Source organism: Conger conger, chromosome 16 (genome assembly GCF_963514075.1).
Source record: "Conger conger chromosome 16, fConCon1.1, whole genome shotgun sequence".
Lineage (NCBI taxonomy): Eukaryota > Metazoa > Chordata > Actinopteri > Anguilliformes > Congridae > Conger > Conger conger.
In genome coordinates, this window is record NC_083775.1 from 39,280,935 (window position 1) to 39,307,909 (window position 26,975).

Sequence of the window (26,975 nt, forward strand, 5' to 3'; positions counted from 1 at the left end):
CCAGAGAGAGCGTCAGAGTAACAGGCAGAGAGAGCGTCAGAGTAACGTGAAGAGAGAGCGTCAGAGTAACGTGCAGAGAGAGCGTCAGAGTAACGTGCAGAGAGAGCGTCAGTAACGTGCAGAGAGCGTCAGAGTAACGTGCAGAGAGAGCGTCAGAGTAACGTGAAGAGAGAGCGTCAGTAACGTGCAGAGAGAGCGTCAGAGTAACGTGAAGAGAGAGCGTCAGTAACGTGCAGAGAGAGCGTCAGAGTAACGTGCAGAGAGAGCGTCAGAGTAACGTGCAGAGAGAGCGTCAGAGTAACGTGAAGAGAGAGCGTCAGAGTAACGTGCAGAGAGAGCGTCAGAGTAACGTGCAGAGAGAGCGTCAGAGTAACGTGCAGAGAGAGCGTCAGAGTAACGTGCAGAGAGAGCGTCAGAGTAACGTGAAGAGAGAGCGTCAGTAACGTGCAGAGAGAGCGTCAGAGTAACGTGCAGAGAGAGCGTCAGAGTAAGTTATCATTACAGTGTTGTCTCAGTGCTGTGGGGGTGAATGGTTCAGTGGTCTCAGTGCTGTGTGTGTGGGGGTGAATGGTTCAGTGGTCTCAGTGCTGTGTGTGTGGGGGTGAATGGTTCAGTGGTCTCAGTGCTGTGTGTGTGGGGGTGAATGGTTCAGCGGTCTCAGTGCTGTGTGTGTGAAGGTGAATGGTTCAGCGGTCTCAGTGCTGTGTGTGTGGGGGTGAATGGTTCAGCGGTCTCAGTGCTGTGTGTGTGGGGGTGAATGGTTCAGCGGTCTCAGTGCTGTGTGTGGGGGTGAATGGTTCAGCGGTCTCAGTGCTGTGTGTGTGGGGGTGAATGGTTCAGCGGTCTCAGTGCTGTGTGTGTGGGGGTGAATGGTTCAGTGGTCTCAGTGCTGTGTGTGTGGGGGTGAATGGTTCAGTGGTCTCAGTGCTGTGTGTGTGGGGGTGAATGGTTCAGCGGTCTCAGTGCTGTGTGTGTGGGGGTGAATGGTTCAGTGGTCTCAGTGCTGTGTGTGTGGGGGTGAATGGTTCAGTGGTCTCAGTGCTGTGTGTGTGGGGGTGAATGGTTCAGCGGTCTCAGTGCTGTGTGTGTGGGGGTGAATGGTTCAGCGGTCTCAGTGCTGTGTGTGTGTGTCTCTCTGCTCTAGTTGATGGGGCTGGGTTGCGCCCTGCTGGAGAATGTGGACCCAAACCCAGAGAACTTTGTGTGCGCTGGAGTCATTCAGACCAAGGCCCAGCAGGTGGGCTGTCTGCTGAGGCTGGAGCCCAACGCACAGGCCCAGGTAATTTTACACACACACACACACACACACACACACACACACTCACACTCACACACATTTTCTCACACACACACACACACACACACACACACACACACATTTTCTCATACATACTCACACTCACACACACACACACACACACACACACACACACGCATTTTCTCACACACTCACACACACACACATTTTCTCATACATACTCACACTCACACACACACACACACACACACACATTTTCTCACACACACACACACACACACACACACACATTTTCTCATACATACTCACACTCACACTCACACACACACACACACACACACACATTTTCTCACACACTCACACACACACACATTTTCTCACACTTACACACACACACACATTTTCTCATACATACTCACACTCACACACACACATTTTCTCATACATACTCACACACACACACACACACACACACACATTTTCTCATACATACTCACACACACACACACATTTTCTCACACACTCACACACACACACACACACATTTTCTCACACACTCACACACACACATTTTCTCATACATACTCACACTCACACACACACACGCGAACACACACACACACACACATTTTCTCACACACACACACACATTTTCTCATACATACTCACACTCACACACACACACACACACACACACACACACATTTTCTCATACATACTCACACTCACACACGCACACACACATTTTCTCATACATACTCACACACACACACACACACACACACACACATTTTCTCATACATACTCACACTCACACACACACACACATTTTCTCATACATACTCACACTCACACACACACACACATTTTCTCACACACTCACACACACTCACACACACACACACACATTTTCTCACACTCACACACACACACATTTTCTCATACATAATCACACTCACACACACACACACACACACACATTTTCTCAAACACACACACACACATTTTCTCATACATACTCATACTCACACTCACACACACACACACACACATTTTCTCACACACACACACACACACACACACACACACATGGCTCACCTGTACCTGTTTGTCTCTCTGCGCCTGCTGCAACCAAAGCCTGATGTTGAGGTAAAATGCAGCTCCACCCCCCCCCCCCCCAAAAGAGCCCCCGCTCCCCTTAGTGCCCCCGCTCCCCTTAGTGCCCCCCCCATCCTCACAATGTGTTAGACCCAGGGCTCACTCAACTTTGCCTTTTAGCATGGTGAGCTCCCCCACTTAAAGTAGTCACCCTTTCACGCCTTTGTCCAGCACCTCACTCAGAAAGTAAAATCTACATTTTATTTAAAATCTTTATAGTTATCGGAGTAACCGCAGGAATATGTAAACTGCATCTGAGAGTGTGGTTATGAAGTCTGTAATTGAGCTCGGGTTGCTGGGGGTGCCCTGCGTTAGTCTGGAAGGTTCTGTGCGCCTCTCCCGCAGATGTTCCGGCTGACGCTTCGCTCCAGCAAGGACAGCGTCTCCAAGCGCCTGTGCGAGCTGCTGGCCGAGCAGTTCTAGAAGCTTCCGGGACACGGCGAGCGGCGGAAACTAACGGCGAGAGCTTCGGACGCGCCTGCATAAGGGAAACGGAAGCAGCCGCCTCGCGACGGCTCTGTTAACGTCACTATTATCGTCCTGATTATCATCGTTATTATTATTACTGCTATGATTATTGTTTTTATTGGTGTTTACCTGTGTATGTGTGTGTGTATGTGTGTGTGTGTGTGTGTGTGTGTGTGTGTGTGTGTGTGTGTGCGCGCCCGTTCAGTCAGAGTGGTGTGTCGCGGCTTTTCTCCGCGGTGTTGGGCCTCGCGCCCCGGCCCTGTTCGTACTGCACCCGCAGTGTCAGCCTGGGGCACAGGGCCACATCGCTGTCCGTCTCCATGATCTTTCTGTACTATCGCCACTGACATTTCAATCCACAAGGTATTCCTGGGAGATTAACGAGACGCTTGACCACTTGCGCATGTCCGCACGCGCAAAACATGCCCCTAGCCCACACGCACAACGCGTACCTGCATATGCACTTATCTGTGTAAACCGTCAAGCTTTGCGCATTGCTCTCCGGAAGACTACATTCCCCACAATCCCCTTCTGCTTCCCTGTGGCCTATGCACTTGGAGATACCTTTTGGAGCTTCAGAGATGATGCCAGACACTTTCTGGTGCACTTCCCTTTGAAGCTCTTGAGTCCGTGCTTGAGTAGTTCTGTGAGTCCAGTGTTTTCGCAATGCTTCCTCATTCCTGAAGGAAGTTCACTCCAGAATGACCTCTCCCCTCGTCTTAAGAGTTACTGTGCTCGGATGCCCCCTCCTCTCTGTCGCAAAGCATTTGTCCAAATGTCCATAGTGGTTTTTCGGGTTGAAAACTGTTGTGAGCGATCATCACAATCGCAGTAACGGCAACGGCAATGCATAGAACTATATAGAAAAATGCACATTTACAATTTATGGTATAACCTCTTTTTTTTTTTTTTTTTTGTAGTATTTGTCTATTCGTAACTCTAATGCTGTGTGTTTTATTTACTTTTAACATGATATATAGTAGAACATTCCCTTTACGAAAGCCAATTTGCAGTGTTAAGCGCACCTGGAATGTGCTGAAAAAGGTTTGGGCTGAAAGGGGGGGCGACGGTGGTGACGCTGGCTTGCTCACGCACGCACACGTCCACGGCGCTGACACACTGTTCGCCGCGTCAGGAGGCCGCTCTCCCACTTTCAGCTGCTCCCGTACACCCTACGGGAGCAGCACTCCTTTTGGAGGAGAAAATGGATGCATTTCAACTCCGCAGTCCTGGGTTTATGGGTTGCACAGCATTAATGTACAGGGGGGGACAAGCTGGCTGTGATGTCACCGTACTTGCAGGAAGCAGAGAGGAGCAGCCGCCCGTCACCGAGTATGGCGGCGGCAACCAGCTGAACAATGTGGATGCTGATTGGTGGATACTCTCTGGCTGTACTTCCTGGATTCCTAGCCAGAAGGTATCCACCAACAAAGTGTTCTTCTGTTGGTAGTCGCCAATGCGTACTGCATGATTGGTGGAGCCCCTCTCTGTTTTCGTCAGGTCGGGTGACATGGCGACCGTCTTTGCCCGGCAATCGTATGATCTCTGGGCTGGTCTTGTGCAACACAGGTGTACACAGGTCAGACTCATGGGTCTTGAAGACTGTGCACTGGACCCGTACAGACGTCAACCGTCACCCACAGTAAGAGGGAGCACGTCAACTTGGATCCCTCTTTTAGAACCGACATTGTGCGGTCAAGTGTGTGAGCGCGCGTGCGTCTGTGGGTGGGTGAGCGCGCGTGTGTGAGAGTGCGTGCGCTAGCGGCGCGTATGCGTCCTTATATCATATTCTAATATTATGAAGTATTGAGGCATTGTCATATTAGTGAAGTGAGGAGTCGCTGTCATTGCGCATGTCCGAGTGTGGCCCGATTTATCTGGGACGTTCTCATTTTTAGAAGAGGAGTTTGTGTCATTGTGTGTGCGTGCGCGTGTGTGTTTGTGTGTGCACGCATGCGCTTGTGTGCGTCTATGCAGTATCTAGTGACGCGACCCAGTGAATCGGTTTAAAATCTGTCAGACACTTGTGTTAGAATATATTAGTCTGTACTGAGAATGTGAAAGTAAAAGTATACATATATCCACTTGATTCTGTTACAAGGTTTATTTTTTCTTCCTTATGTCTTTGTTTTGCTGTCTGCACATTGGTGTATGTACCTGGGGAACATTCACGCCATCTTCCCTTTTTCCTAAATTGTTCCTTTGTGAGCAATCAATTCAGGCATTTCTCATGGAGAGTAGTTTTATTCAATACATTTCTTATACATTGAGCTGGAAAAAATAACTAAAATGTACAACAAAACAAAAAGAGGCCATTACAGTCAGAGGCAAAAGGTTTTAGTTTTAGGGCTTGTGTGTGTTCAACCATTTTATATGTGGTAGATAAGATGGCTCATTTATTTATTTATTTACAATATAAGGAAATTAGGCTTTTAAATATGTAATATCTAGCCTTAGTTCACTTCTGTATCCAAAAAAGCTATGTAATATTTTATATTGGAATAAGTGAATATTCACTTTGTTAGCAGCTATAGAGAAGCAAGCTGCTCAATTATTTTAGGTTTTTGCTCTTGCGCATACACAGATAATGTTATGCATTGCTTGGCAACTAAAGTGTGAATAAGCTTCAGACCAGGTTCCCAGGAGACATTATGGTCCACAGCTGACTTTGCTCTTGTTGATTGCATCATTTTATCAAACTGGAAATGGTTTAGCTGTTAACAGCCCAGGCTATGAGTGACAGTCCACTGATATACCCAACGTACCTACAGCATTAATGTGCCAGTTTGTAAAATAATTTCTATAAGGGCTGTTATTAAAATGACCGTGACCATCCGCTCACTGCATGGGCCTAGTTGCTTCACGACCGATTAGAACTCACTGTAGCCTAGCTATGGGTCTGATTTACTCAGACTTTGTGTAAAGCGTTTTAGCGCGCACAAAACTAATAACAGAACTAATGATTGGTGCAAAACAAATAGAATGACCAATGTCACGTTATAGATTTTTAGTGTGATAAAAAAATGTTTGAAACGTATGAAACTACGATTTGAGCCGCCAAATTGTCAATAACGGTAGGTTATTTGTGTGTAAAATTGTACCTATTTACCTTCAAATTTAGCAGTAACGTATAACCATAAAACAATTAATTTATTTTAAAATTAATTTAATAAAAATTGCATGTCTTCTCAAAGGTTTTAGAATATAAAGGTCTTGAACAATTAAAAAATTAAAAGCTGAAAAATTAAGTTCTATTCAAAAATATAGTAGGCTAGCCAAACCTAAAGTAGCCTAACTACGATAACATCATGTGTGCGAGTGCACGTCCGTGGTGGTTACAAAGCATGTGGTGGATGAGAACATTGTTTAAATATAGATCCGTGAATGTCCTGTTGCCAACTAAATTATAAATCTGTTTTCATGCGTACTTGGTGCAATGCTAAATTAAAGAAAAGAACGTATGCAAAATGTTTTTTTGTTTTTTTAAATCCGCAATAAAATAAAAAAAAATCCTGCAATATTTAAGCCCGTTTTATTTTTGGTTCTGGTCGAAGAGAAAACCCCGGATTCGTCGCAATAAAAGGCAAAGGACAAAATGATGATGACCAAATAGAGCGTGCGCGCTCATGAGTCCTTGGACTCCTACATCTTCACTGATTGGTTAAAAATGACATCACATGTAACGGTACTATTTTTAGCTCCACGAAACGGCATTACCTCATCGTTTTCCCTCGCGCAGGTATAGACGTACAACAACAAACAATACTACAGACGCAGAGCAAGCGAGGGAGAGAAAGAGAGTACCAACTATTCCACAACCGCTACTCCGTGCAGAAATCAGTGAAACCTTTTTTTTTTTAACGTTTTTAAAAGCTGAACCACATTTTCTGTTGTCTTTTATCAGTTCATCTCGAAGCTCCATGGATTTGTACAGAATCCCTTAACCTGTTTAAGTAGCCTTCGGTTGCATTTTGTGCTGTTTCCTCCTCTGTCACATTTTCGATATCGGCGTTCAGCACGGAGTGAAGACTTTTGTGGTAAGTTCGATTCAGTATTTTAAAGTGCAGTTCATTAAATGTTGGTTGCATGTTTTTTTGTGCGTGCAATGTATATGCTTAAAATACCGTTAGCTAGTTTCTGCGAATATGCGTAGAAAATGTACCGTGCACAATGATAATTATCTGCATCAGATCTAACGAAAATATTGTTATTTGATTGCATTGCATTGGTTTTGAAGCAGATTAACTCTTTCCGTGCAGGGAAAGGCGAGCGAAATTAGTCGAAGATGGTGTTCTACCGAGACCGAGAGTCCGATCGCCAACCCATATCCCTAATCCTACCACATCTGTACTTGGGCGCTGAGGCCGACGTTACGCAGGTAAGACGATGGTTGCAAAGGTTTCGCACTAGCGTACCGTTTCACTTCTATTGGAAACATCCAATAGGTTTTTAATGAATTTATCGAGATTTATTTTACCTGTAGCCGAATATTTATTCAACTATATTTGTATTATGATCTCGGTTATGCGTTTTTGTTGTTTTATCACACACTTTCTGCATCGCTGTTTTTTTCTCTTCTCCAGGACGGCCTCTCGTCTCAGGGTATCTCATATGTGCTGAGTGTGAGTCGCTGTTGCCCCCAGCCGTCATTCTTGCCTCAGTCGCAGTATTTCCGTATCCCCATCGACGACTCGCTCAGAGACGAACTTCTGCCCTGGATTCCGCAGGCACTACAATTTATCGGTGAATACTTGTGTTCATAAAGCATATTTCTCCACATAGCAACACTTACTCACTGACACATTAAGTTATGGTAATATTGTTTTAGATGGTATTCGGGTTGACTATCCTTGTTTATTTGCTTAGCCCTGTGGTGGCAACAGTTACTAAATCACTACGTACCATTTCCTGACGTAGGGCGCAGTTGCGATGATAAAAAGGAAGCCCCTGTGCTTGTTTACTTGCGTTGTGAAGGGTGGATAATGGCGTGTAACCCCCAGAGTGTTGGGTTGCTGTTTTGCAGATGGAGCTCTGTCCCTGGGCTGCTCTGTGCTGGTGCACTGTGCTGCAGGCATCTCTCGCTCCCCGGCCCTCACTGTGGCCTACGTCATGTACCATCTGAGGCTGGACCTGGACCAGGCGTACCGGTGAGTGGGGCGCCATTCTGCAGAGGGGTCGCTTCTGGGCCTACAGAAGAGGTGCATGGTGTCTGGGAAATGTAGTTTGAGCCTACAGAAGAGGTGCATGGTGTCTGGGAAATGTAGTTTGAGCCTACAGAAGAGGTGCATGTTGTCTGGAAAATGTAGTTTGAGCCTACAGAAGAGGTGCATGTTGTCTGGGAAATGTAGTTTGAGCCTACAGAAGAGGTGCATGTTGTCTGGGAAATGTAGTTTGAGCCTACAGAAGAGGTGCATGTTGTCTGGGAAATGTAGTTTGAGCCTACAGAAGAGGTGCATGTTGTGATATTTACTTCCTTTTTTTAAATCTCTTTCAGGTTTGTGAAAGAGCGCAGGCCCTCAATCTCCCCTAATTTCAACTTCTTGGGGCAGCTGCAGTGTTTTCAAGGCACCCTAACCCAAAAAAGCAACTCCGATAATCAAAATGCGCAGCCTGTCGAAGCTGAAGACTCCCGCTTGCAGTGCACCAATGAGGACGTCTGCAAGAGTTCTGCCTCAACAAATCAGGATACGGAGATTCCTGTTGCTATGGATAACCACTTCACTGAGGAGATTAAAAGGCGTTCAGGCCACATCACAGACTACACATGTTTGGATGCCCTGGATGTACATACTCGCAAAGCTCCTGCTCTAACCCTGAACTTAAAACAAGAGAAACAATGCTTATCAGAGCTTTTGCTCAATGATCAAATCAGGACTCTCTCCCTTAACCAAAGAGAGAGGAGCGGCCCAACTAGAGCTGAGATTCAAACTCAGAATTCAGTTAAAAACGGTCAGACCAGACCAGTACCAAAGCCAACGCAACTACAAATACCATCAGGCACCGCGGCTCTCTCAGACAAGCGCAAAACCCTCACGCTTTCGCTTACACCTTTGGACACTCGCTCGGAAGCACGCAAGGACTCATTGGACAAAGATTTGAACAGCACCAGCCAGCCCCAGGGTCTGCCGGACGGCTCCAGATCTGTCCAGGAGAGGGCGATGGAAGCCCCCGGCAGCACAAAGGGAGGACGCCGGTCGTCCCAGCCCAATGTTTTGTCCCTTCCGTCTGGGAGGCCTCCGAGGGGAACGTGCCGACCGCGTGCCGAAAAAACTCAGGGGGGTTCGTCCAGAGCTCAAAGGAAGGAGGGAAGAGGGAGTGTTCTCCGGCCGGCCTCTCCGCACGGTGGTGATAATTCGGCTTTGAGCCCTGACCGCAAGAGCCCCGGCACAAGTGGAGGCACAAAGAGGGAGACGCAGCGGTGGTGCAGTTCCTCAGGCCACCACCAGGGGGCTCCTGACAGGCACTGTGCCACTGCAGTGGAAGCTGTTGAAGGCCTTGATGGGAAACAACTTCCGTTGTCACCACTCAACCTGACTGTTAGCAAGCTCTTCGACTGGGGTGGGAGGATACTTATGGGAGCGCTGCTGGGGCCCAGGGTGAAGATCGCACAGCCAGCTCTGCCCTACCCATGCTGAGAGGAAGGAATTCAAACCAGCAATCCCAATGAGGTGTAACTTGTGGAAGGTCAACTGAACATTGAGAATGTGTGTGTGTGTGTGTGTGTGTGTGTGTGTGTGTGTGCACGCGCGCTTGTGCATGTGTTGATTCTTCATTAAATTGTAAGAGTGCATGTATACGTAGGAATGTATGTTTATTTATGTGACGTACACACACTGCTCTGAAGAAATGGTCCACTCACGACTTTCCTTATTCAGTTTCCTGCGTGTGGACAAAATATTTGATTTCGTGGATTTGTATTTATTGATTGATGTCTTTATTTATTGATGTTATTTATGAATCGCCATTCAAAAAATTGTATTTTTTATCACTTACTGCTTGTAATGAAACAGAGTATTAATTAAAGACTGCTTATTTTATATTGGGTTTTTTTTGTTTATTCTTTATCCCACTATACAACACAGACACTTTGATATTGCTGGAATATGAAATTTGCAATTTGCAGTTCACTACATCATCAGTTCCCATTTATAATGCTGGCAACACAGAACTGGTGTGGATGCATTTTAATTTGGTTTGGAAATTTTTTACTAATGTTACCTAATGCAAACAATGACAATTTATCACAATTAAACTCACACAGACTGTAACGCCAGGACCAGTGGAAAAAATAAAATGTTCAAACCAAAGAAACTGTATTTTAAACTTTTTACTTTTTCATGATGAAAAGGTGTAGCAAGGACTATATTCTTGTCCTAGTGTACATATGACTAACTGGCATTCGTGATGATAGATACTATAATCGGTACTGATATGAATTCTACAGGCAGAGGGTAGCAAATAGAGGCAGGATCACCATACAGAATGGGCCATAGCTGGGAAATCAACCCCCCACGTACGTCTGGCACTTTGTTTAAATTGGCGGAATATTACATTAAAAAGCACACACTACCCTTACACTTCCAATATTGCATGAATACTGGTAGGCTACTTGCCTTTTCAGAAACCGGTAGGTCCAAGTGGAGTTGTCTTATTTCAAATGACGCCATTGTCAGGTTCAGGCAAGTACAAGCGAAGTCTACAAACAAAAGAGACACTTTGACCGCATTTCAAAGGTAGGCCGAACTTAATTTGGTGGTCGGTAATACCGCAGATATGGCAACATTGTCTCAGGCCAATCACGAGTCTCGCCATTTGTATGCGGTCACAGTTCCTTTTAATTATATTGCTTTGCTGCCATGGTCTCGCGCACGTTCCGTGACGCCTACTTTGCAAAACCAAAACCGATTTACAGAGGAATCTGGGTGAACGGAACGGCACTAACGTGCGAAGGAGCATGGAGACCGAGGTCTGATCCGAAGCCACGTAGCATATATTTCGGGTGCAGCCGGAAGTTGAGTTCCTGTAGATTTCTTCCCAGTGTTACTCCACGCTGTCTGGGGAAGGAGGAAGTAGGACTGAGCTGCGTAGTGTGTTATAAGAACTGTAGTATGCTCTATTTACCTACGCTATTCGCCATTATCTATTGATTAGAATGGCTGAATCACCGATTGTCGTAGAGCCTCACCCAAAATTTGGTTAGAATAAGGGCAGTTCAGTCTAAGAATGCACATTAAGGATGCTCCCGTTTGCCGTATTTGAAGAAAACGTGACCGCATTCCGAATACCGTCTCCTTAAATTCCGCACGCGGTTGGACGCTACGCAACACTTGGAGCGTCTTTTTCAGCAAATGCTATTTCAGCAGTTCATTGATAAATCATCAACCTTGCTTTCCTGCGCGAGAGAAAAAAAGACTAATTTGAACCAATGGGAACACACACCCACATATACAACTAGACTATAACTACATTTTATTGCGTACCATTTTAAGCGCATGTGCATTAAACAGATTAAACGTACTTGACTATGTGACAAAGCATATGTGGTCACACCAATGCATTTCAAGGGACAATGAGTGATAGAACGCTGTCCCTGCCATTACGATCATAGCCTATAATCTAGCTCAAGGGTGCGTAGTTTTAAGATGAAGAAGTAACGCCCCAAACATTCTACGATTATGAGTCACATCCGGTTTAAGGGCGGTGGCATCAACAGAAGTGGGAATTTATGTTAAGTTTTCAAAGTTCTAACATTTAGGACATTGTCTGAAAGTTGAAAAAATGTTAACAAATTACAAAAACGAGAGAAAATATAAATATAGATATATATATATAGATAATATTGACCTGTTAAAAAATTGGGCTTGCATAATGCACTGGTGCTGTTGATACATGTCCATATAATAATTATAACGCAAGAGAAACCAGAGAAGGCGGAACTAAATATTCCACTTAATCGCAATTTGTCAGCTATTTGAAATGTATTTTCACACCATTACTTAACCATGTATTTTTCGTATAAGCCCTTTGTATAATTGGATTTACAATGCAAACGTATAAGACTAAACATCGCTATTGTATACAGCAACTGATTTTCTTAAAACCCCAGGTCTGCTTTTTCCTTTCAACGAGAGCGCGCCTCTCTCCCAAATAAGGAAATACACATACCGTGTAAATGCGTAGTTCACATACATCCTGATCAGCTGTAGTCCCTCTATTTATATATTAATGATGTTGAAAAAAACAGTTATTGTTAGTGGTAAGTTGTTTCTCGTCAAATTTGTCAGCGTATTACTACATTGACCAATGGGTCACCAAAATTTGCGGCGTTTACCAATCAGAGGGGAGTGCGCTCAACACATCCTGACGCCGGCCGATTGGGTGACCACGCCCTCTTCATACATACTCATGAGACTTGAGAAAGGTTGCCTCTGGCTATGAAAAAAAACAGCAAGCAGGAATTCTTTGAAAAGAAATCGACGAGAAAGACCTATGTTTTTTGTGGATATTACTTTTTTAGTTCGCCCATGTAAGATAAAATACTACTTTGGAAACTAACCTACCAAGTTTAAAAAAATGTACTAAGCTATTGTTTAGTTACTTGGAACGACAGTATTTTGAGTGAAATAGTTTTAGTCTACTTTCGAGTGATAGCCAAGTACGGCGGCTACGGAAGCAAAGAAGTGTATTTCTGCGAACTTTGGTCCGCTAAAATCATTTGTGACTTCGGATAACTCCACGGAAATACTGAAATCGCAAAAGAGGCAGTGGAATAGTCAGTCAGAACGGCGAGCACAGACCTTAATTGTCTATAAAAAAATGTTTTAAATCTTGTTACGCACGCTGCAAACTAATTTGCATTTTATGGTATGAGCTTGTGTTTTCCACATTTTAGCTAAGCCACAGTGGCATCTCTGCCTCGCAAAGCCTGAAGACTAGCGGAGTTCGAGAGGGAAATTCTTGCCATTACATCTTCTCGTCATTACTTCGGACATTGGCACCTTATTTCCGGGTCTAGCCTACATTGCGAAACAAGTAATACAGTTTGTAAGTTTTCTCGGTTGTTTTTGGTTTGATCAAAGATTGTTGTGTCAGTTTAAAAGGAATATCTTCCTGACAATGTCGACAGAAGAAAGATATAAACTCGTTGTCGTAGGCGGAGGCGGTGTCGGGAAGAGCGCTTTGACCATTCAATTCATTCAGGTGAGAAAAAAAAAGAAGACTTCTGATTTGTGACACTTTGATCATCTGGCCTTTGTTTAATACATTTTCTTTGAGCAATTGTTGATAAGCTCATATTTAGCTTTTCATTTAAAGTTCATGCACCTATGTTCCTTTGTGTGTGATATTTACCATTTTTGCATCTGGACCTCAGGCGTTTGTAGGTGTATTGATTTTCGCCAAAATTCGACGTGTCTTTACTTTAATATAGGGCTCCATTTGTTGGATGAAGCCTCAGTACATGTCGATACGCACCGTAACGCCCTGCTACATGCACACATTAAACCGGCTTTCGTTCTCCCCATCAGTCATACTTCGTGTCTGACTATGACCCCACCATTGAAGACTCCTACACGAAGATCTGCTTGGTGGACGAGAAACAGACGCGACTGGATAGTAGGTGTCCGTGCTCTTCTGATGGCGTGCCGAACCGATGCGCCTTTAGCTTTTCTGTGCATGAATAATTTGCTCGGTCATTAAAACCGGAGGCACACGGTACATGTTTAACTGCACAATACAGCCATTTGGTTTCGGTGGTCAGTGGCGTGCCTGTCGGTGCCGGTCCTCAAATCTGTTTCTCTCCTTCAGTCCTGGACACGGCGGGGCAGGAGGAGTTCGGGGCGATGCGGGAGCAGTACATGCGCTCCGGGGAGGGCTTCCTGCTGGTATTCGCCCTGAACGACCGAGGAAGGTAAGACGGAGAGAGACGGTAGTCGGGGTAAAAGGCAAGAGCGAATGCGCTGTGTACACACAGGCATACCGCCAGTCTGCACTGATCAGGGTCCAGACTGCCTGCACTGCAGTACTGATCAGGGTATCAGGGTCCAGATTGCCCGCAGATTGTACCTTCGTGGGGGAAAACAGCGTCCACGTCACACCTGTCTCCTGTGTGGTAGAACGTCACAGCCATCAGTGGGAGTGTGTGCATCTAACTAACCCCCGGCTGAACCGCATTGCCCGCGGTTACACACTTCAGAACTCTGCTGGCTTTGTGCACAGCTGGTTTGTACGTAGGCCAGCACCAGTAACGTTGCTGGACTTTAAAGGGATGAGCATGACACTGAAGATAAAGAATCACGTAGATCCTGAACAGGACCAGCCTGGTTTCAGTTGAGCAGTGTTAATCCTGTCTGTCTGTTTTTCTGTCCGTCTGGCCGGCCTGTCTGTCTGTCTGTCTGTCCCACAGTTACAATGAGATCCAGAAGTTCCACACACAGATTCTCCGGGTAAAGGACAGAGATGACTTCCCCATGGTTCTGGTTGGCAACAAAGTGGATCTCGAGCCTTTAAGACAGGTACTATGTAGCTCACGGCCATAATTAACCCTTAGGTGACCTTAAGCAACTGGCCCAATAACAAATAATACATAATAAAAATACATTATTATTATTTATTGTTATTATATTCGAGTGCTGTACTTGCATTGCCCTACACAATGAAAATACACATATACACATAAAATAAAGAGACTTAAGGCTTGGTTGACACTTTTGTCTGAGAAAATTTTCACCGTTTTAACCGGCCAAAAGCCACACAATGGGTGTGTGTCAAGTTTTTACATCAAGTGACAAAATTAACTTGTACAATCCATCTGTCTCTCAATATCACCGTGCCGTTATGAAGTGGGAATGAGTTTGTCCCATGGCTGTGTGCAGATCCAGAGGGAGGAGGCCCAGGCCTTTGCCAGAGAGAATCGCATCCATTACATGGAGTCTTCTGCCAAGAACCGGTACAACGTGGACGAGGCCTTCCTGGAAGTCGTGCGCGCGATCAGGTGAGGCCGAAAGCCAGGATCGCGCTAGCAGAACTGTTTGTCTGTTTGCGTACATGGTCTTACGTGTGTCTAAGCACGTGCGTCACTCAAATTCCACGTCATTCTGTTCAAATTCCATTCCCCTCAGTGCCAGTTAAGAGTTAATTCAACGCATTTCCAGTTTGGTGTTCTCCCCACCATTTTAGTTCCCTTTATGGAGCTCAATTCCCTAAAAGGTGTGTGAAGGAGGGGGTGGGGGTTCTGCATTTTGTTTTCCCTGGCACTCGTGTTTTCGACTCAAATGTGTGGGTCTTCGATGGCTAAAAGATGGTTTTCGCCTTGTAGCAGAACAACTTTTATAGAAGTCTCTAAACTAGATGAAACTGACTCTGGTGCGGGCGTGGCATAGGTGTGCTGCACATTTGTTGCTGATGAAAGGTGGGAGGTCCCGTTTACCTGTGCGATGATGTCAGCACTGTGGCCAGGCCTCCAGAGGTTGACAGTTTGCCTCTGGGTCATGACTCATGACTGAACTGTATGTCAGTAGTGGACTTCCTGATACATTCAAATGTTTCAGTAAATATCCATTTCTCATGAACTGTCTCTCATTATACCTCAGTTCTTGCAAAAAAAGTCCTCAAGCTTTCAGTGTACATAAACTGCTCAAACTGCTTCCATTTTTTGTCGCTCCATCGTGTAAAGATTCTTGTGATTCAAATTGATGATCAGATGTCCAGTTTTTTTTAATTTTTTTTTTTTAGGGTGTCCTGGGGTGACCCCACTTTCTGGGATCCATTTTAAAGGAGCACTGACACACTTTTTTGACTTGAGCTTATTTGCATTAAATGCTTAAATTATGTGTGTAGGCATTTTTTAAATCACTGTCAGTGCAGCCGTTTCCTAGATATGGGGCAAAACAGTGACGTCACTGGACCTGTTTGGCTTGACTCTCCAGCCTGTGTTTCCCAGAAGGTACAGAGAACCGTACACATACAAACATCACGGAACCTAACTTGGCTAGTCTGAGCGATATGGCAGACCGTTCTGATTTCGCCGATTTAGAGGAAGAGCTTTTAGATTTTGACAAAGAAATACAACCTTGAGCAGAATTTACAGAGGAAGAATTGTGTGTGAGCGAGAGAGACCGACAGTACGAGGCAGCCGAAGCGACTGGCCGGCAGACGCTGAAGGAGGGAAGGACAGCGACTCCACTGCCCATCACGTCCCGTTCTGCAGCAGCGTCAAAGTTCGAGAATCGCTCCGGTTCATTCCCATGTAGTCAATTGAATTTAATTTGAAATGTATTTATTCTGCTTGTTTTTTCTTATTTAACTCCATACAAATTATAAAGTGGGTGGCTATTCACGTCGGCTACGTCATCACGGTCTGTAATTTAGCTAGCTATGAAGAATTATGAGAGACTGGGGCTAGCTAGCTAAATTAGCTGGTTACAACTGAACCAGAACATTGTTGCTTAATCTAATGAGTGAAAACATCATAGCTGTTGACATCCAATGTAAAGTGAGCTAGCAAAACACAACAGTGGACTGTCAGATTTATTGACGATAGCGATGGCTGCAATAGAGCTGGTAGAATGTCAAAATGATGTCAGAGCCTCATATCGCAAAGGCTAGCCATGGTAGGTTCCCTGATATCTGTATGCTAACATTACCGAATTTTCCTGGGAGTGTCATGTGATCACCCGCATTGGTGGCCGTCCGTAAACCAATCTCTGCGTTCAAGGGTGGAGTTTGAGCGCCCGTTACCTTCTGGGAAACACGGGCTGGAGAGTCAAGCCAAACACGTTAAGTGATGTCACTGGACGCTTTTGTTTTGATAAGTTTTGCCCCATATCTAGGAAACGGCTACACTGACAGTGATTTAAAAAATGCCTACACACATAATTTAAGCATTTAATCCAAATTAGCTCAAGTCAGAAAAGCATGACAGCGCTCCTTTAAATCGGCGTTGCCTCAGGACTGTTCCGTGACTGGAATAAAAACATATCCGGCATCGGAGGCCTGGCCGGTGTAAGATGGACCCTGTGGAGGTCAGACCTCGTCGCCGGTGACGAACGTCTTCTCTCTCTCCAAACAGGACGTTCAAAGAGACTGAGAGCCCCCCCATCCCCTCTGGCCAGACGGGCAAGTCCAACAGCTCCCGCGGCTGCCCCTGCGTCTTACTGTAAACGGCCGCGCCACTGCGTTGCCATGGAGACTCGCCCCGCCGTCACCAATCAACATCTTGGGAGGCCTTAGGAAACGGGATTGGAGGAGGAGGAGGAGGAGGAGTGAAGGCTGGAATGGATATGTAAGACTGATTGATTGTCTGGAGGGAGGGAGGGGCAGCCGTGGGAGGAAGAGAACGAGGGAGGCTGACCTAAGGGAAAAGAAAAGAAGAAAGGAAGGAAGACAAAAGGAAGGCAGAAGAGGGAACGGGCGAGAGTGGCACAATTTCATTTCATTTTCACTTTTTAAATTTTTTTTAAATATTATTACATGTGTGCGTGGGGGGGGTGTCCAATCACACTGAACCACAGTGCCTAAATGCTAGCAACACACGCTCTGAGTGAAATATCAGGTGTGTGTGTGTGTGTGTGTGTGTGTGTGTGTGTGTGTGTGTGTGTATGTATGTGTGGAGACCAGCTTTGTACCGTGTCCTATCACATCCTTGGCATTTGCTCCACATAAAGCCATTCTTTCGTAATGAGTTTTGGGCCACGCAGACCGGCCTGACGATCAGATCCTGAGGCAGAGGCAGCGACTCGATGATGACGGGATGATGGCTAACAAGGCCGTGAAACAAAGAGTCTGACACGTGCTGCAAAAGGAAGTCCATTTCTGACCAAAAATAGCGGTGTGGGTGTTACGCGGTTTTGAAAAGTATTGACAGCTAACAGTAGTTTGACACTAAAAGCTGAGAGAGATGAAGTGTTTTTCGTGAGTTTGGGGAACAGGGCGGGTTGGGCGAGGTCCAGGTATTCTTGTGCAGACAGGCTTAGACCAGAGGCCGCAGACGGGTTTGGTCTTCTTCAGTTGCTCAATCTGGTAACAGTGTGGTTAAAAGGGGAGGGGCTTTAGACCAGTCACAGTGTTGTGAAGTAGCTCGGGACCAATCACGTTGTCTTTCTCTCTGTCTTCCGTGCTGCTCAGTGTATGTCCAGGTCGAGGGCCAGAAATACTATGCATCAGTGGGGCCTGTGCACGCAGAACTATGCAGGAACCCTGTATACAAATGTTTAATTTCTTCATTTTGTACTGCAATAAACCAAAGATTTTTATTCTTTGTATTCCATTGTTCTTTTATCTTTTGATCAAGGCCTTAATTGTGTTCTTCAGCCACATTATTCTTTGGTTTTTAGTTATATTAATGTTTTTTTTAAACCCTCTTCAGTTGTGCCACAGGCTACCACAGGAGTGTGTGTAAAGGGCTGTTTGCTCTGCGGCTTCACCCAGAGCTGTGGAACTGATGATGTGAAGAGTGAACTGTGTTTGACGTGACGCACAGTCCAGCCAATCAGGGGACACAACCGTCTCTAAACTTTAAATCACAAGCCCTGCATTGGAAAGCTCCCTGGGGATTGTAGTGCTCAGGGGTGGGAGGGCTGGGCCGTAGCTGGTGAAGGCTGTGGGTTCACTGTCAGAACTGGAGGAGCCCACCACTCACTCCCTCTTCCTTTTTCAAGCCTTTCAAGAGTCGTTCTTTGGGATTTCAGTGTTCAAGAGCTCCAGCAGTCATTGTTGAATCAGTTATATCTGATGGGTTAAGAGACCCTTCCAGTTAGCAGTTGGGATGAATTGTCAGCGTTGATTTTTCAGCTCTTCTTTCGTCCTCGCGTATGTACACGATAAAGAAGTGAAATTGCTCCCAGGACAGTGGTAGGACTCCCACATCCGCAGGACTGAATGGCCTGGCCTATTCTGAGTGCGATCGTGCAGGTTTAGTGTGGTGTTCACAGGACGGTCTCTGATGGTCTCCTGGCTTTGAGCAGGTTTAGTGTGGTGTTCACATGACGGTCTCTGATGTAGGTCTCCTGGCTTTGAGGCTTACCAGTTACTTTCATTTCCTCATTATCGTGCTCACTTTAATAATAACCAGGGGGTTTGGGGAAATGCAATGTTAATTTCTCTTGTTCTGTAATTTTGATCATTACTTTTAATTTCAGTGATGTCTTTAACAATATAGTAATATAGGTCTTAAGGGGAGATCAGGCTTGCACTTCCTACTGCATCAGGCATGCGCTTTCACGACTGGGAGCCTGATGGAACCAGTCGCATTTAATGGAGCCCTAAGAACACATCCAAATAAACAAACCGTGTGAGAGTTTACAGCCCAGCTAGTGTGTGGCTGTGTGTCTCACTGCAGGCCCAGGTTGTCTTATGAGCTGCAGTTTGAGAAATGCAGCGCTGCTTTAGAGATTACGGTTCTGATGTGTACATGGCTGTTTGTCATGTTATATTTCTGAATTCAGCAGCTTATAAAATTACTAAGATCTTGTTTTTACTTATTATAAGCATGCACAATGCATATGTAAATAACTGCATCTTGCTGGAAGGTGCATTGCATCACTATATTGCAAGGCAAAGATGGCTTCCGTCTGCAGCCACATAGACGTAGCAGTTAGCATGGCACTTTAGATCAGGGGCTCATTCCAATCATTTGCTCCTGACCTGGAAATCAATCGATGTCCACCATCTTTAAGGACATCCAACCCTTTAAATGTTTCTTCAAGGAGATGGAAGTAGAAGTTAGGAACTCGTTCTTTTGAGCAAGAAAACATCAGCGCATCCCTGGCGGATAAAAAATTTTTTGGGGGGGGAAGCCTGACGTATTTGGGGGGAAAAGTCTGACATGTAAATTATCCGCATCTCCCCATCTGCCACGTCTGTAACTGACGTGGCTTTGAACGGAAGCAAGGACATTCCATCCTAATTCACATTTTTTCTATTTCACCATCATTTCTTTTTCTTGCCATTTTTCCTAGCCTCTCCTGATGGGTGAAGCTAGGAAGAAATAAAAGAGCAAGAAAAAGAAGCATAAGCCATTGGAATGAATCCATTGTCTATCTTTTTGTACTCGATGCACAGGGATGATGTTCTCTGCTAAGTAACTATGGATAAGATGGCTAAAAAGGTCACTCTTGAGCAATATACAGTCCCCTCCAAATGTATTGGAACAACAAGGTCAATTCCTTTGTTTTTGCTATCCACTGAAGACAATTGAGTTTGAGGTCAAAATATGTACATGAGATGACCGATCCGAATTTCAGCTTTTATTCCCAGGTATTTCTATCTAGATTTCTTAGACAACCTAACTCTTTACACCTACTTATTCATGTGCTTATCTAACCAGCCAATTGTGTGGCAGCAGTGCAATGTATACAATCATGTAGATACGGGTCAGGAGCTTCAGTTAATGTTCACATCAACCATCAGAATGTGGAAAAAATGTGCTCGGAGTGACTTTGACCATGGAATGATTGTTGGTGGCAGACAGGGTGGTTTGAGTATCTCAGAAACTGCTGATCTCCCGGGATTTTCACACACATTAGTCTCTAGAGTTTGCAAAGAATTTGCAAAAAACTTAAATTAATCCAGTGAGCAGCAGTTCTGCAGACAGAAACACCTTGTTAATGAGAGAGGTCAGAGGAGAATGGCCAGACTGGTCAAAGGTGTCAGGAAGGTGACAGTAACACAAATAACAACACATTACAACAGTGGTATGCAGAAGAGCATGTGTTCTACACTCATTTGGTGAGAAAAAGTATTGGAACATGTGACTGACAGGTATTTATTGTTGCCCAGATGTGTCTTGTTAGATTGATTGATTGATTAAACAAAAAATTGTTCTGAATGTGTACTCTTGTTTTAGCCTTGGGTTTTGCCTGTGAAGACTGCATTTGTATTAGAAAAGATAAACCAACAGACCAGAGAGCTGTCTTTGGGAGAAAAGCAAGCCATTTTGAAGCTTAGAAAAGTGGGGAAATCGATCAGAGCCATTACACAAGCATTGGGGATAGCTTGTACAACAACTTGGAATGTCCTGAAAAAAGAAAGAAACCGCTGACGTACTGAGCAACAGACATCGAACAGGTCGACCAAGGAAAACGACAGCAGTTGATGACAGAAACATTGTGAGAGCAGTGAAGAAAACCCCCAAAAAATCACAAACAATCTCCACAGGGCAGGGGTGAAGGTATCTCAATCAACCGCTCGAAGAAGACTTATGCTATGGATCAGTCTACACAATATTTATGTGTTTCACAGTTGTTACCATATCAGATTAGGCAATCATAGTGCCATAAATTCTTGCCGTGTCTTGGCCAGGAGAGTGGCAACACTACAAGCATGACCCCAACCAATCATCGTATGTTGCCTGTAGTGTAGTGGTTAAGGTACATGACTGGGGCAGCCTGTAGTGTAGTGGTTAAGGTACATGACTAGCGTAGTGGTTAAGGTACATGACTGTAGCGTAGTGGTTAAGGTACATGACTGTAGCGTAGTGGTTAAGGTACATGACTGGGGCAGCCTGTAGTGTAGTGGTTAAGGTACATGACTAGCGTAGTGGTTAAGGTACATGACTGTAGCGTAGTGGTTAAGGTACATGACTGTAGCGTAGTGGTTAAGGTACATGACTGTAGTGTAGTGGTTAAGGTACATGACTGTAGCGTAGTGGTTAAGGTACATGACTGTAGTGTAGTGGTTAAGGTACATGACTGTAGCGTAGTGGTTAAGGTACATGACTGTAGTGTAGTGGTTAAGGTACATGACTATAGCGTAGTGGTTAAGGTACATGACTGTAGTGTAGTGGTTAAGGTACATGACTGTAGCGTAGTGGTTAAGGTACATGACTGTAGTGTAGTGGTTAAGGTACATGACTGTAGCGTAGTGGTTAAGGTACATGACTGTAGCGTAGTGGTTAAGGTACATGACTGTAGCGTAGTGGTTAAGGTACATGACTGTAGTGTAGTGGTTAAGGTACATGACTGTAGCGTAGTGGTTAAGGTACATGACTGTAGCGTAGTGGTTAAGGTACATGACTGTAGCGTAGTGGTTAAGGTACATGACTGTAGCGTAGTGGTTAAGGTACATGACTGTAGCGTAGTGGTTAAGGTACATGACTGTAGTGTAGTGGTTAAGGTACATGACTGTAGCGTAGTGGTTAAGGTACATGACTGTAGCGTAGTGGTTAAGGTACATGACTGTAGTGTAGTGGTTAAGGTACATGACTATAGCGTAGTGGTTAAGGTACATGACTGTAGTGTAGTGGTTAAGGTACATGACTGTAGCGCAGTGGTTAAGGTACATGACTGTAGCGCAGTGGTTAAGGTACATGACTGTAGCGTAGTGGTTAAGGTACATGACTGTAGCGTAGTGGTTAAGGTACATGACTGTAGTGTAGTGGTTAAGGTACATGACTGTAGTGTAGTGGTTAAGGTACATGACTGTAGTGTAGTGGTTAAGGTACATGACTGTAGCGTAGTGGTTAAGGTACATGACTGTAGTGTAGTAGTTAAGGTACATGACTGTAGTGTAGTGGTTAAGGTACATGACTGTAGCGTAGTGGTTAAGGTACATGACTGTAGCGCAGTGGTTAAGGTACATGACTGGCACCCGCCTGTATTGTAGTGGTTAAGGTACATGACTGGGAGCCGCAAGGTCGGTGGTTCGATCCCTGGTGTAGCCAAAATAAGATCCACTCAGCCGTTGGACCCTTGAGCAAGGCCCTTAACCCTGCATTGCTCCAGGGTTAGTCTAGTTAAGAATACATATAGAGGGCTAGACTGTCCGCTGACCTTGATTGTGTACGTCGCTCTAGATAAGAGCATCTGCCAAATGCCATTAAGGTAATGTAATGTAATAAATGGTTCAGGTTTACTGTATGTAAACAGACTCATGGTACTCCCTTGACAAAAAGGCAGAGGTATTATTGCCACTGCTCCATCTGACAGCGGCATCCCTCTTCCTCTTCATCATGTTTACCTGTGTGCACCAGAGACCACTCTGTCAGCCTAGTGTCAGGGGTATCAGACTAGGCAGGAAAATGCAAAAACTTCTAAGATTGTCACACTACAAGGGGTAAAGACACCTTGTAGTGTGTCAACGCATTCAGAAGAGGGAGAGATAAACAGTATTGTGGTTTGAGGGTGTTTGTGGCTGCAATTTTCTCTTGACCATTAGAAGTCCAAAATGACCTATTGTACCTTTAAGTGTTATTAACTTTAATCTACTTTAATACTCTCTGTTCCAATACTTTCAATCACCTAAAAATTTGGTGGTCTGATACCAAAGGTACTATGTTCTTTTTTTTTAAAGATATTTTTTAGCTTTATTGGACAGTATATAGTATAGAGAGACAGGAAGAATGGGAGCGAGAGAGAGGGGAAGACATGCGACAAATGTCAGACGGTCGGATTCGAACCGCCGACGTCGCGGCTCGCAATGAGCATGCGGTCAGTGCTCTACAGGCTGCGCCACCGAGACACCCCCCAAAGGTACTATGTTCTAAGTAGTTTGACACATCTCGGTGTAAATACGAGGAAATAAAAGCTGAAACTCTGAACTCTTGTCACGTGTGAATCTTTTTATCTCAACCCCAAATGTATTCAGTGTATTGCAAAAACAAATACTGTTTGAATACTTTTGGAGGGATCTGTATGAACCCCCTATGTCTGAGGTTAGAATCCTCTGCCATCGCTCCTGTAATTATATCATCTTATTATTATATCTCTCTCTGTTGCCCGCTCTGCTTTTCTTTACATTACATTAATGTTACATAAATGGTGTCTTATCCAGAGCGACTTACAGTTCATTAGACTAAGCAGGAGACAATCCTCCCCTGGATCAAGGGCCCAACGGCTGTGCGGATCTTATGGTGGCTACACCGGGGATCTAACCAGCGACCTTGCGGGTCCCAGTCGTGTACCTTAAACACTACACTGCAGGCCATGCTTATATAGAGTTAGGGAGAATGTCCGCTGACCTTGATTGTGTAAAATAACATTTCTTTGTGCAGCCCCATGTTAAATGAGAGGGTGCCGTGCATGTTTCATGTGGGAATCCTCTACAGTGTTTACCTGGTGCCGAACTCAGCTGCTGAGGTGAGAACTTCACAGAATTCTGCATCGATTGGCTTGCACTGTTTGTTTACGAGGGTGTCGACTCACGAGGCGTTGCCATCGGATCCACTGAAACATTTCCTTGCAGAAAGGTGGCTCTCGTCAGAATCCTGTCGCAGGAGGAAGCAGACATTGTTTAAAGCTCGCCTAGTTTGCAGGGGTGTTTTTAATGCATTACATTACATTATTGGCATTTGGCAGACGCTCTTATCCAGAGCGATGTACAGTTCATTAGACTAAGCAGGAGACAATGCAGGGTTAAGGGCCTTGCTCAAGGGCCCAACGGCTGTGCGGATTTTATTGTGACTACACCGGGATTAGAACCACCGACCAGTTGCCAGTCATTTACCTAAACCACTACGCTACAGGCCGCCCACTCATTCTGGGATTTAATTTCAATTCCTTTCTGCTGTACGTGACCATTTAGAGAGGGTTTCTTTCATCCCTGTTTTTTAGGAACCCTGCCTTCAGGAGTGCAGGTTGGGGAACGTTCTTTATGGACTACAAGTGATGAGTACAGACTTGCCACTTATGGTTTGTCATGTCTGATTGAAATGAAGGCTTTCAACATTCAGGACTAACTTTAGAACAGTCTGTGGGTCACCGAAATTTTACATGTGGAAATGATGCCGCTTCTAACCCCTGTGTGTTACAGCACCACGAAAGCAAGATGGCCTTTACCTTCAGTATTTTGCAGCCAGAATAAACGAGAGCACCTCATAGGAGGGATGGAGAGAAGAAAGAATATTATTTCCATTTTCCTCACTTCTTTATGGTTTTCTTTCCATCTCCCTCATCCCCCCCCCCTCCACAAATGCCTCGAGTCTCACATTGGTTGACACGCAGCTGACTTAACCAACCACAATGGAGCAGCTCAACTGGCCAGCCAATGAGTGAGCATTAAAAGTTGCCATGTGAAAGCCCTGCCTAGCGACAGGCAGGCTCGGCAAGGCGGAGAGGGAGAAATAAGGTTGAAGTCCTTGTAGTTTCACGGTCTTGATATTGACTAACGCGAATACAGTACAAATAGCAGGAATAAGGTGGTTCCACGCACAGTGAAGAACCAGATAGAAGAAAATGGACATGCGCCTTCTCAATCTCATTAATCTAGTCCGACGGTAGCTGAAACACTAGATGGGGAAGAGAACATGGGGGGGAATGGTGAGCCCCTGTCCTATTTTAGAATAGTCAGAGTGCTGTGTTGGCAGTCAGGGGTACTGTGGTTATCTTACCAGCCTGCTTATCCAGTGCTTTGCATTATTTCCTGGTTTTAGTTCCAGTTGCAATATAAATTGTTGAACCAAAATAGTTCCGGTTGTTGAACGTAGAGTTTACAATGCAGGGCAAGCCCTTTACAAGCACAGTGCCGTTAACTCACCATGTCTGCGGATGTGTATATAGGCACAAGAGTATTAATTAACTCCTTTCCAGGTAAATTAAACACATTTGAGAGCAACAGTACGCAAAAGACTAATGGCAAACAAGTGACTGAATGGAGAGAATGATAATGCACATTTAACGGGACAAATGGAAACATGTTTTTACATCAAATGATGAAGAACACTTGCAGTGAACCCATATACAGAAATCTTGCATCTTTACCAGGAAATTAGAAGATCAACCCCTTGGTAGGGGAATTCTGTTGAACCTGAATTCCTTATGAAATTAAGACAAGTTGTTTGGGATAAGGTTGCCTGCAAAGCAAATCAATTATGTTGTTGTCAGCCCTCTTAAAAGTAATGTCCAAGCAGTCTAAAGGCCATCCTCTGCACGGCCTGGGCTTAACTGGGGGAATGTAGAGGGGATTTCTGACAGTTCAAAGTTACTTGTTTACTCTTTTTTTTAACTTATGATGCCCTGGATGCCTTTAAGCCTGGCTGGGGGTCCCTGGATTAGAAAAGGTCGAAAATCCCTGATGTAAGCCAACCATATAACCAGTCAGAGCCTTTAACAGACATTTTAAACATGAATAAAAAAAAGAAGACTTTCTGCAGACAACCGCATCGTCACTTAAAGGCAGTATCAAGTGTAGGGACGTGTGAGTATATCAATATGCTTGCTTGCTATGGGTGTCTATTTCAAAAACTCATTCCTCCATCTGGTGGCAACAGAAGTCACTGTAATTTTATAACGCGAGTTCGTCCGAAACTGAGCTCCTTCCAGTCACAGCCAGAAATAACTTCACACAGAATCAGCACGCCTGAAATAGAGTAAACGGTCCCGTTCACCCAAGTGATACCCCATCAGCGTTGCCAGATGCTGAAAACCAAATAATCGTACAAAGACTCCATAATTATCGTATTTCAGGGCAAACTGTCGTAGATTCAAACGCAGACTCAGGTTATGTGATTGGATCCTTTAAAGCAGGTCATGGTCAGTTTTATCAAATACATTATAAAACGTAAGATGAATAATCAGGTTGGATACAAATCAGCTCCGTACCGGGGTTTTTAGAATTATTGATTGTACAAAGGACCAAACTATCATACTAATACGATAATTACCTTACATCTGGCAATGCTGGTCCCCATTTAACTGCGTCCATCCATTAGTCTTTTAGCCAAGGCCTACACCCTGACCCGTGCACTTGGGCAAACGAGCACATAATATTTAACGCGCATTAGATTCAATACAGGCCTATATCCAACGGTATAAGACATTGGCTAATAATTTGTGGCAGATTGTAGTTAGCATAATTGCCTAAGGACACCCTACTGAAAGTGGGAACAGAATTGACTAGCTAGCAATTGTCCTTTGAAGTGAACTTTGAAGGTGTCAGTTGAGCTGCACCTCCTCATATCTTCTGGCAGACTGTTCCAATAAGTTATTGCTTTTACAGAAAAAGATGACTGTCCAAACAACAGTTTCGTCTGTTACTTTTTTTTCAGAAGTTGTAGGCATGTGTGTTACCTTTTGAATAATTTATTGCCCAATTATTCTTCCGAAAGTATCATTCATGATAGCTAATCGATCGCCATAGGCTGTTAACCACTGATCAGTCC

The 26,975-nt window shown here is 44.7% G+C and overlaps 3 protein-coding genes and 1 long non-coding RNA gene across 8 annotated transcripts in view; 3 read left to right on the forward strand and 1 right to left on the reverse strand.

Annotated features, from left to right (window-relative positions):
* Positions 1-4,973, forward strand: part of ap2a1 (adaptor related protein complex 2 subunit alpha 1) — a 41,540-nt gene extending 36,567 nt beyond the window's left edge. For all 3 annotated transcript variants that reach the window (XM_061225273.1, XM_061225274.1, XM_061225275.1), the window contains 2 exons: positions 1,145-1,279; positions 2,762-4,973. In XM_061225273.1, coding sequence (XP_061081257.1) covers positions 1,145-1,279; positions 2,762-2,839 — 213 coding nt within the window. In that variant the 3' untranslated portion in view covers positions 2,840-4,973. The remainder of the gene's footprint in view (positions 1-1,144; positions 1,280-2,761) is intronic.
* A 1,097-nt stretch (positions 4,974-6,070) lies between these two features.
* si:ch211-195b15.8 (tyrosine-protein phosphatase vhp-1) lies at positions 6,071-9,921 on the forward strand. The gene is made up of 5 exons (XM_061225295.1): positions 6,071-6,921; positions 7,144-7,262; positions 7,468-7,627; positions 7,908-8,031; positions 8,379-9,921. Exons 2-5 carry the CDS (start codon positions 7,170-7,172, stop codon positions 9,517-9,519), a joined length of 1,518 nt encoding a protein of 505 aa, XP_061081279.1. The 5' UTR covers positions 6,071-6,921; positions 7,144-7,169; the 3' UTR covers positions 9,520-9,921.
* Positions 9,922-12,295: 2,374 nt separating this feature from the next.
* On the forward strand, positions 12,296-18,144 carry rras (RAS related). Of its 3 annotated transcripts, none has more exons than XM_061225344.1 (7): positions 12,302-12,410; positions 12,777-13,084; positions 13,411-13,498; positions 13,691-13,793; positions 14,289-14,397; positions 14,758-14,876; positions 16,953-18,144. In XM_061225344.1, exons 2-7 carry the CDS (start codon positions 13,001-13,003, stop codon positions 17,041-17,043), a joined length of 594 nt encoding a protein of 197 aa, XP_061081328.1. In that variant the 5' UTR covers positions 12,302-12,410; positions 12,777-13,000; the 3' UTR covers positions 17,044-18,144. The 3 variants fall into 3 exon arrangements, with proteins under 3 accessions (XP_061081327.1, XP_061081328.1, XP_061081329.1); XM_061225345.1 differs by having other exon boundaries at positions 12,306-12,410; positions 12,977-13,084; XM_061225343.1 differs by having other exon boundaries at positions 12,296-13,084.
* On the reverse strand, positions 15,862-26,586 carry LOC133115445 (uncharacterized). The gene is made up of 3 exons (XR_009705634.1): positions 26,478-26,586; positions 23,932-24,083; positions 15,862-17,234 (listed from the first exon to the last, which is right to left on the reverse strand). It is a non-coding gene; the product is annotated as an uncharacterized LOC133115445 (long non-coding RNA).
* Positions 26,587-26,975: the final 389 nt, after the last annotated feature.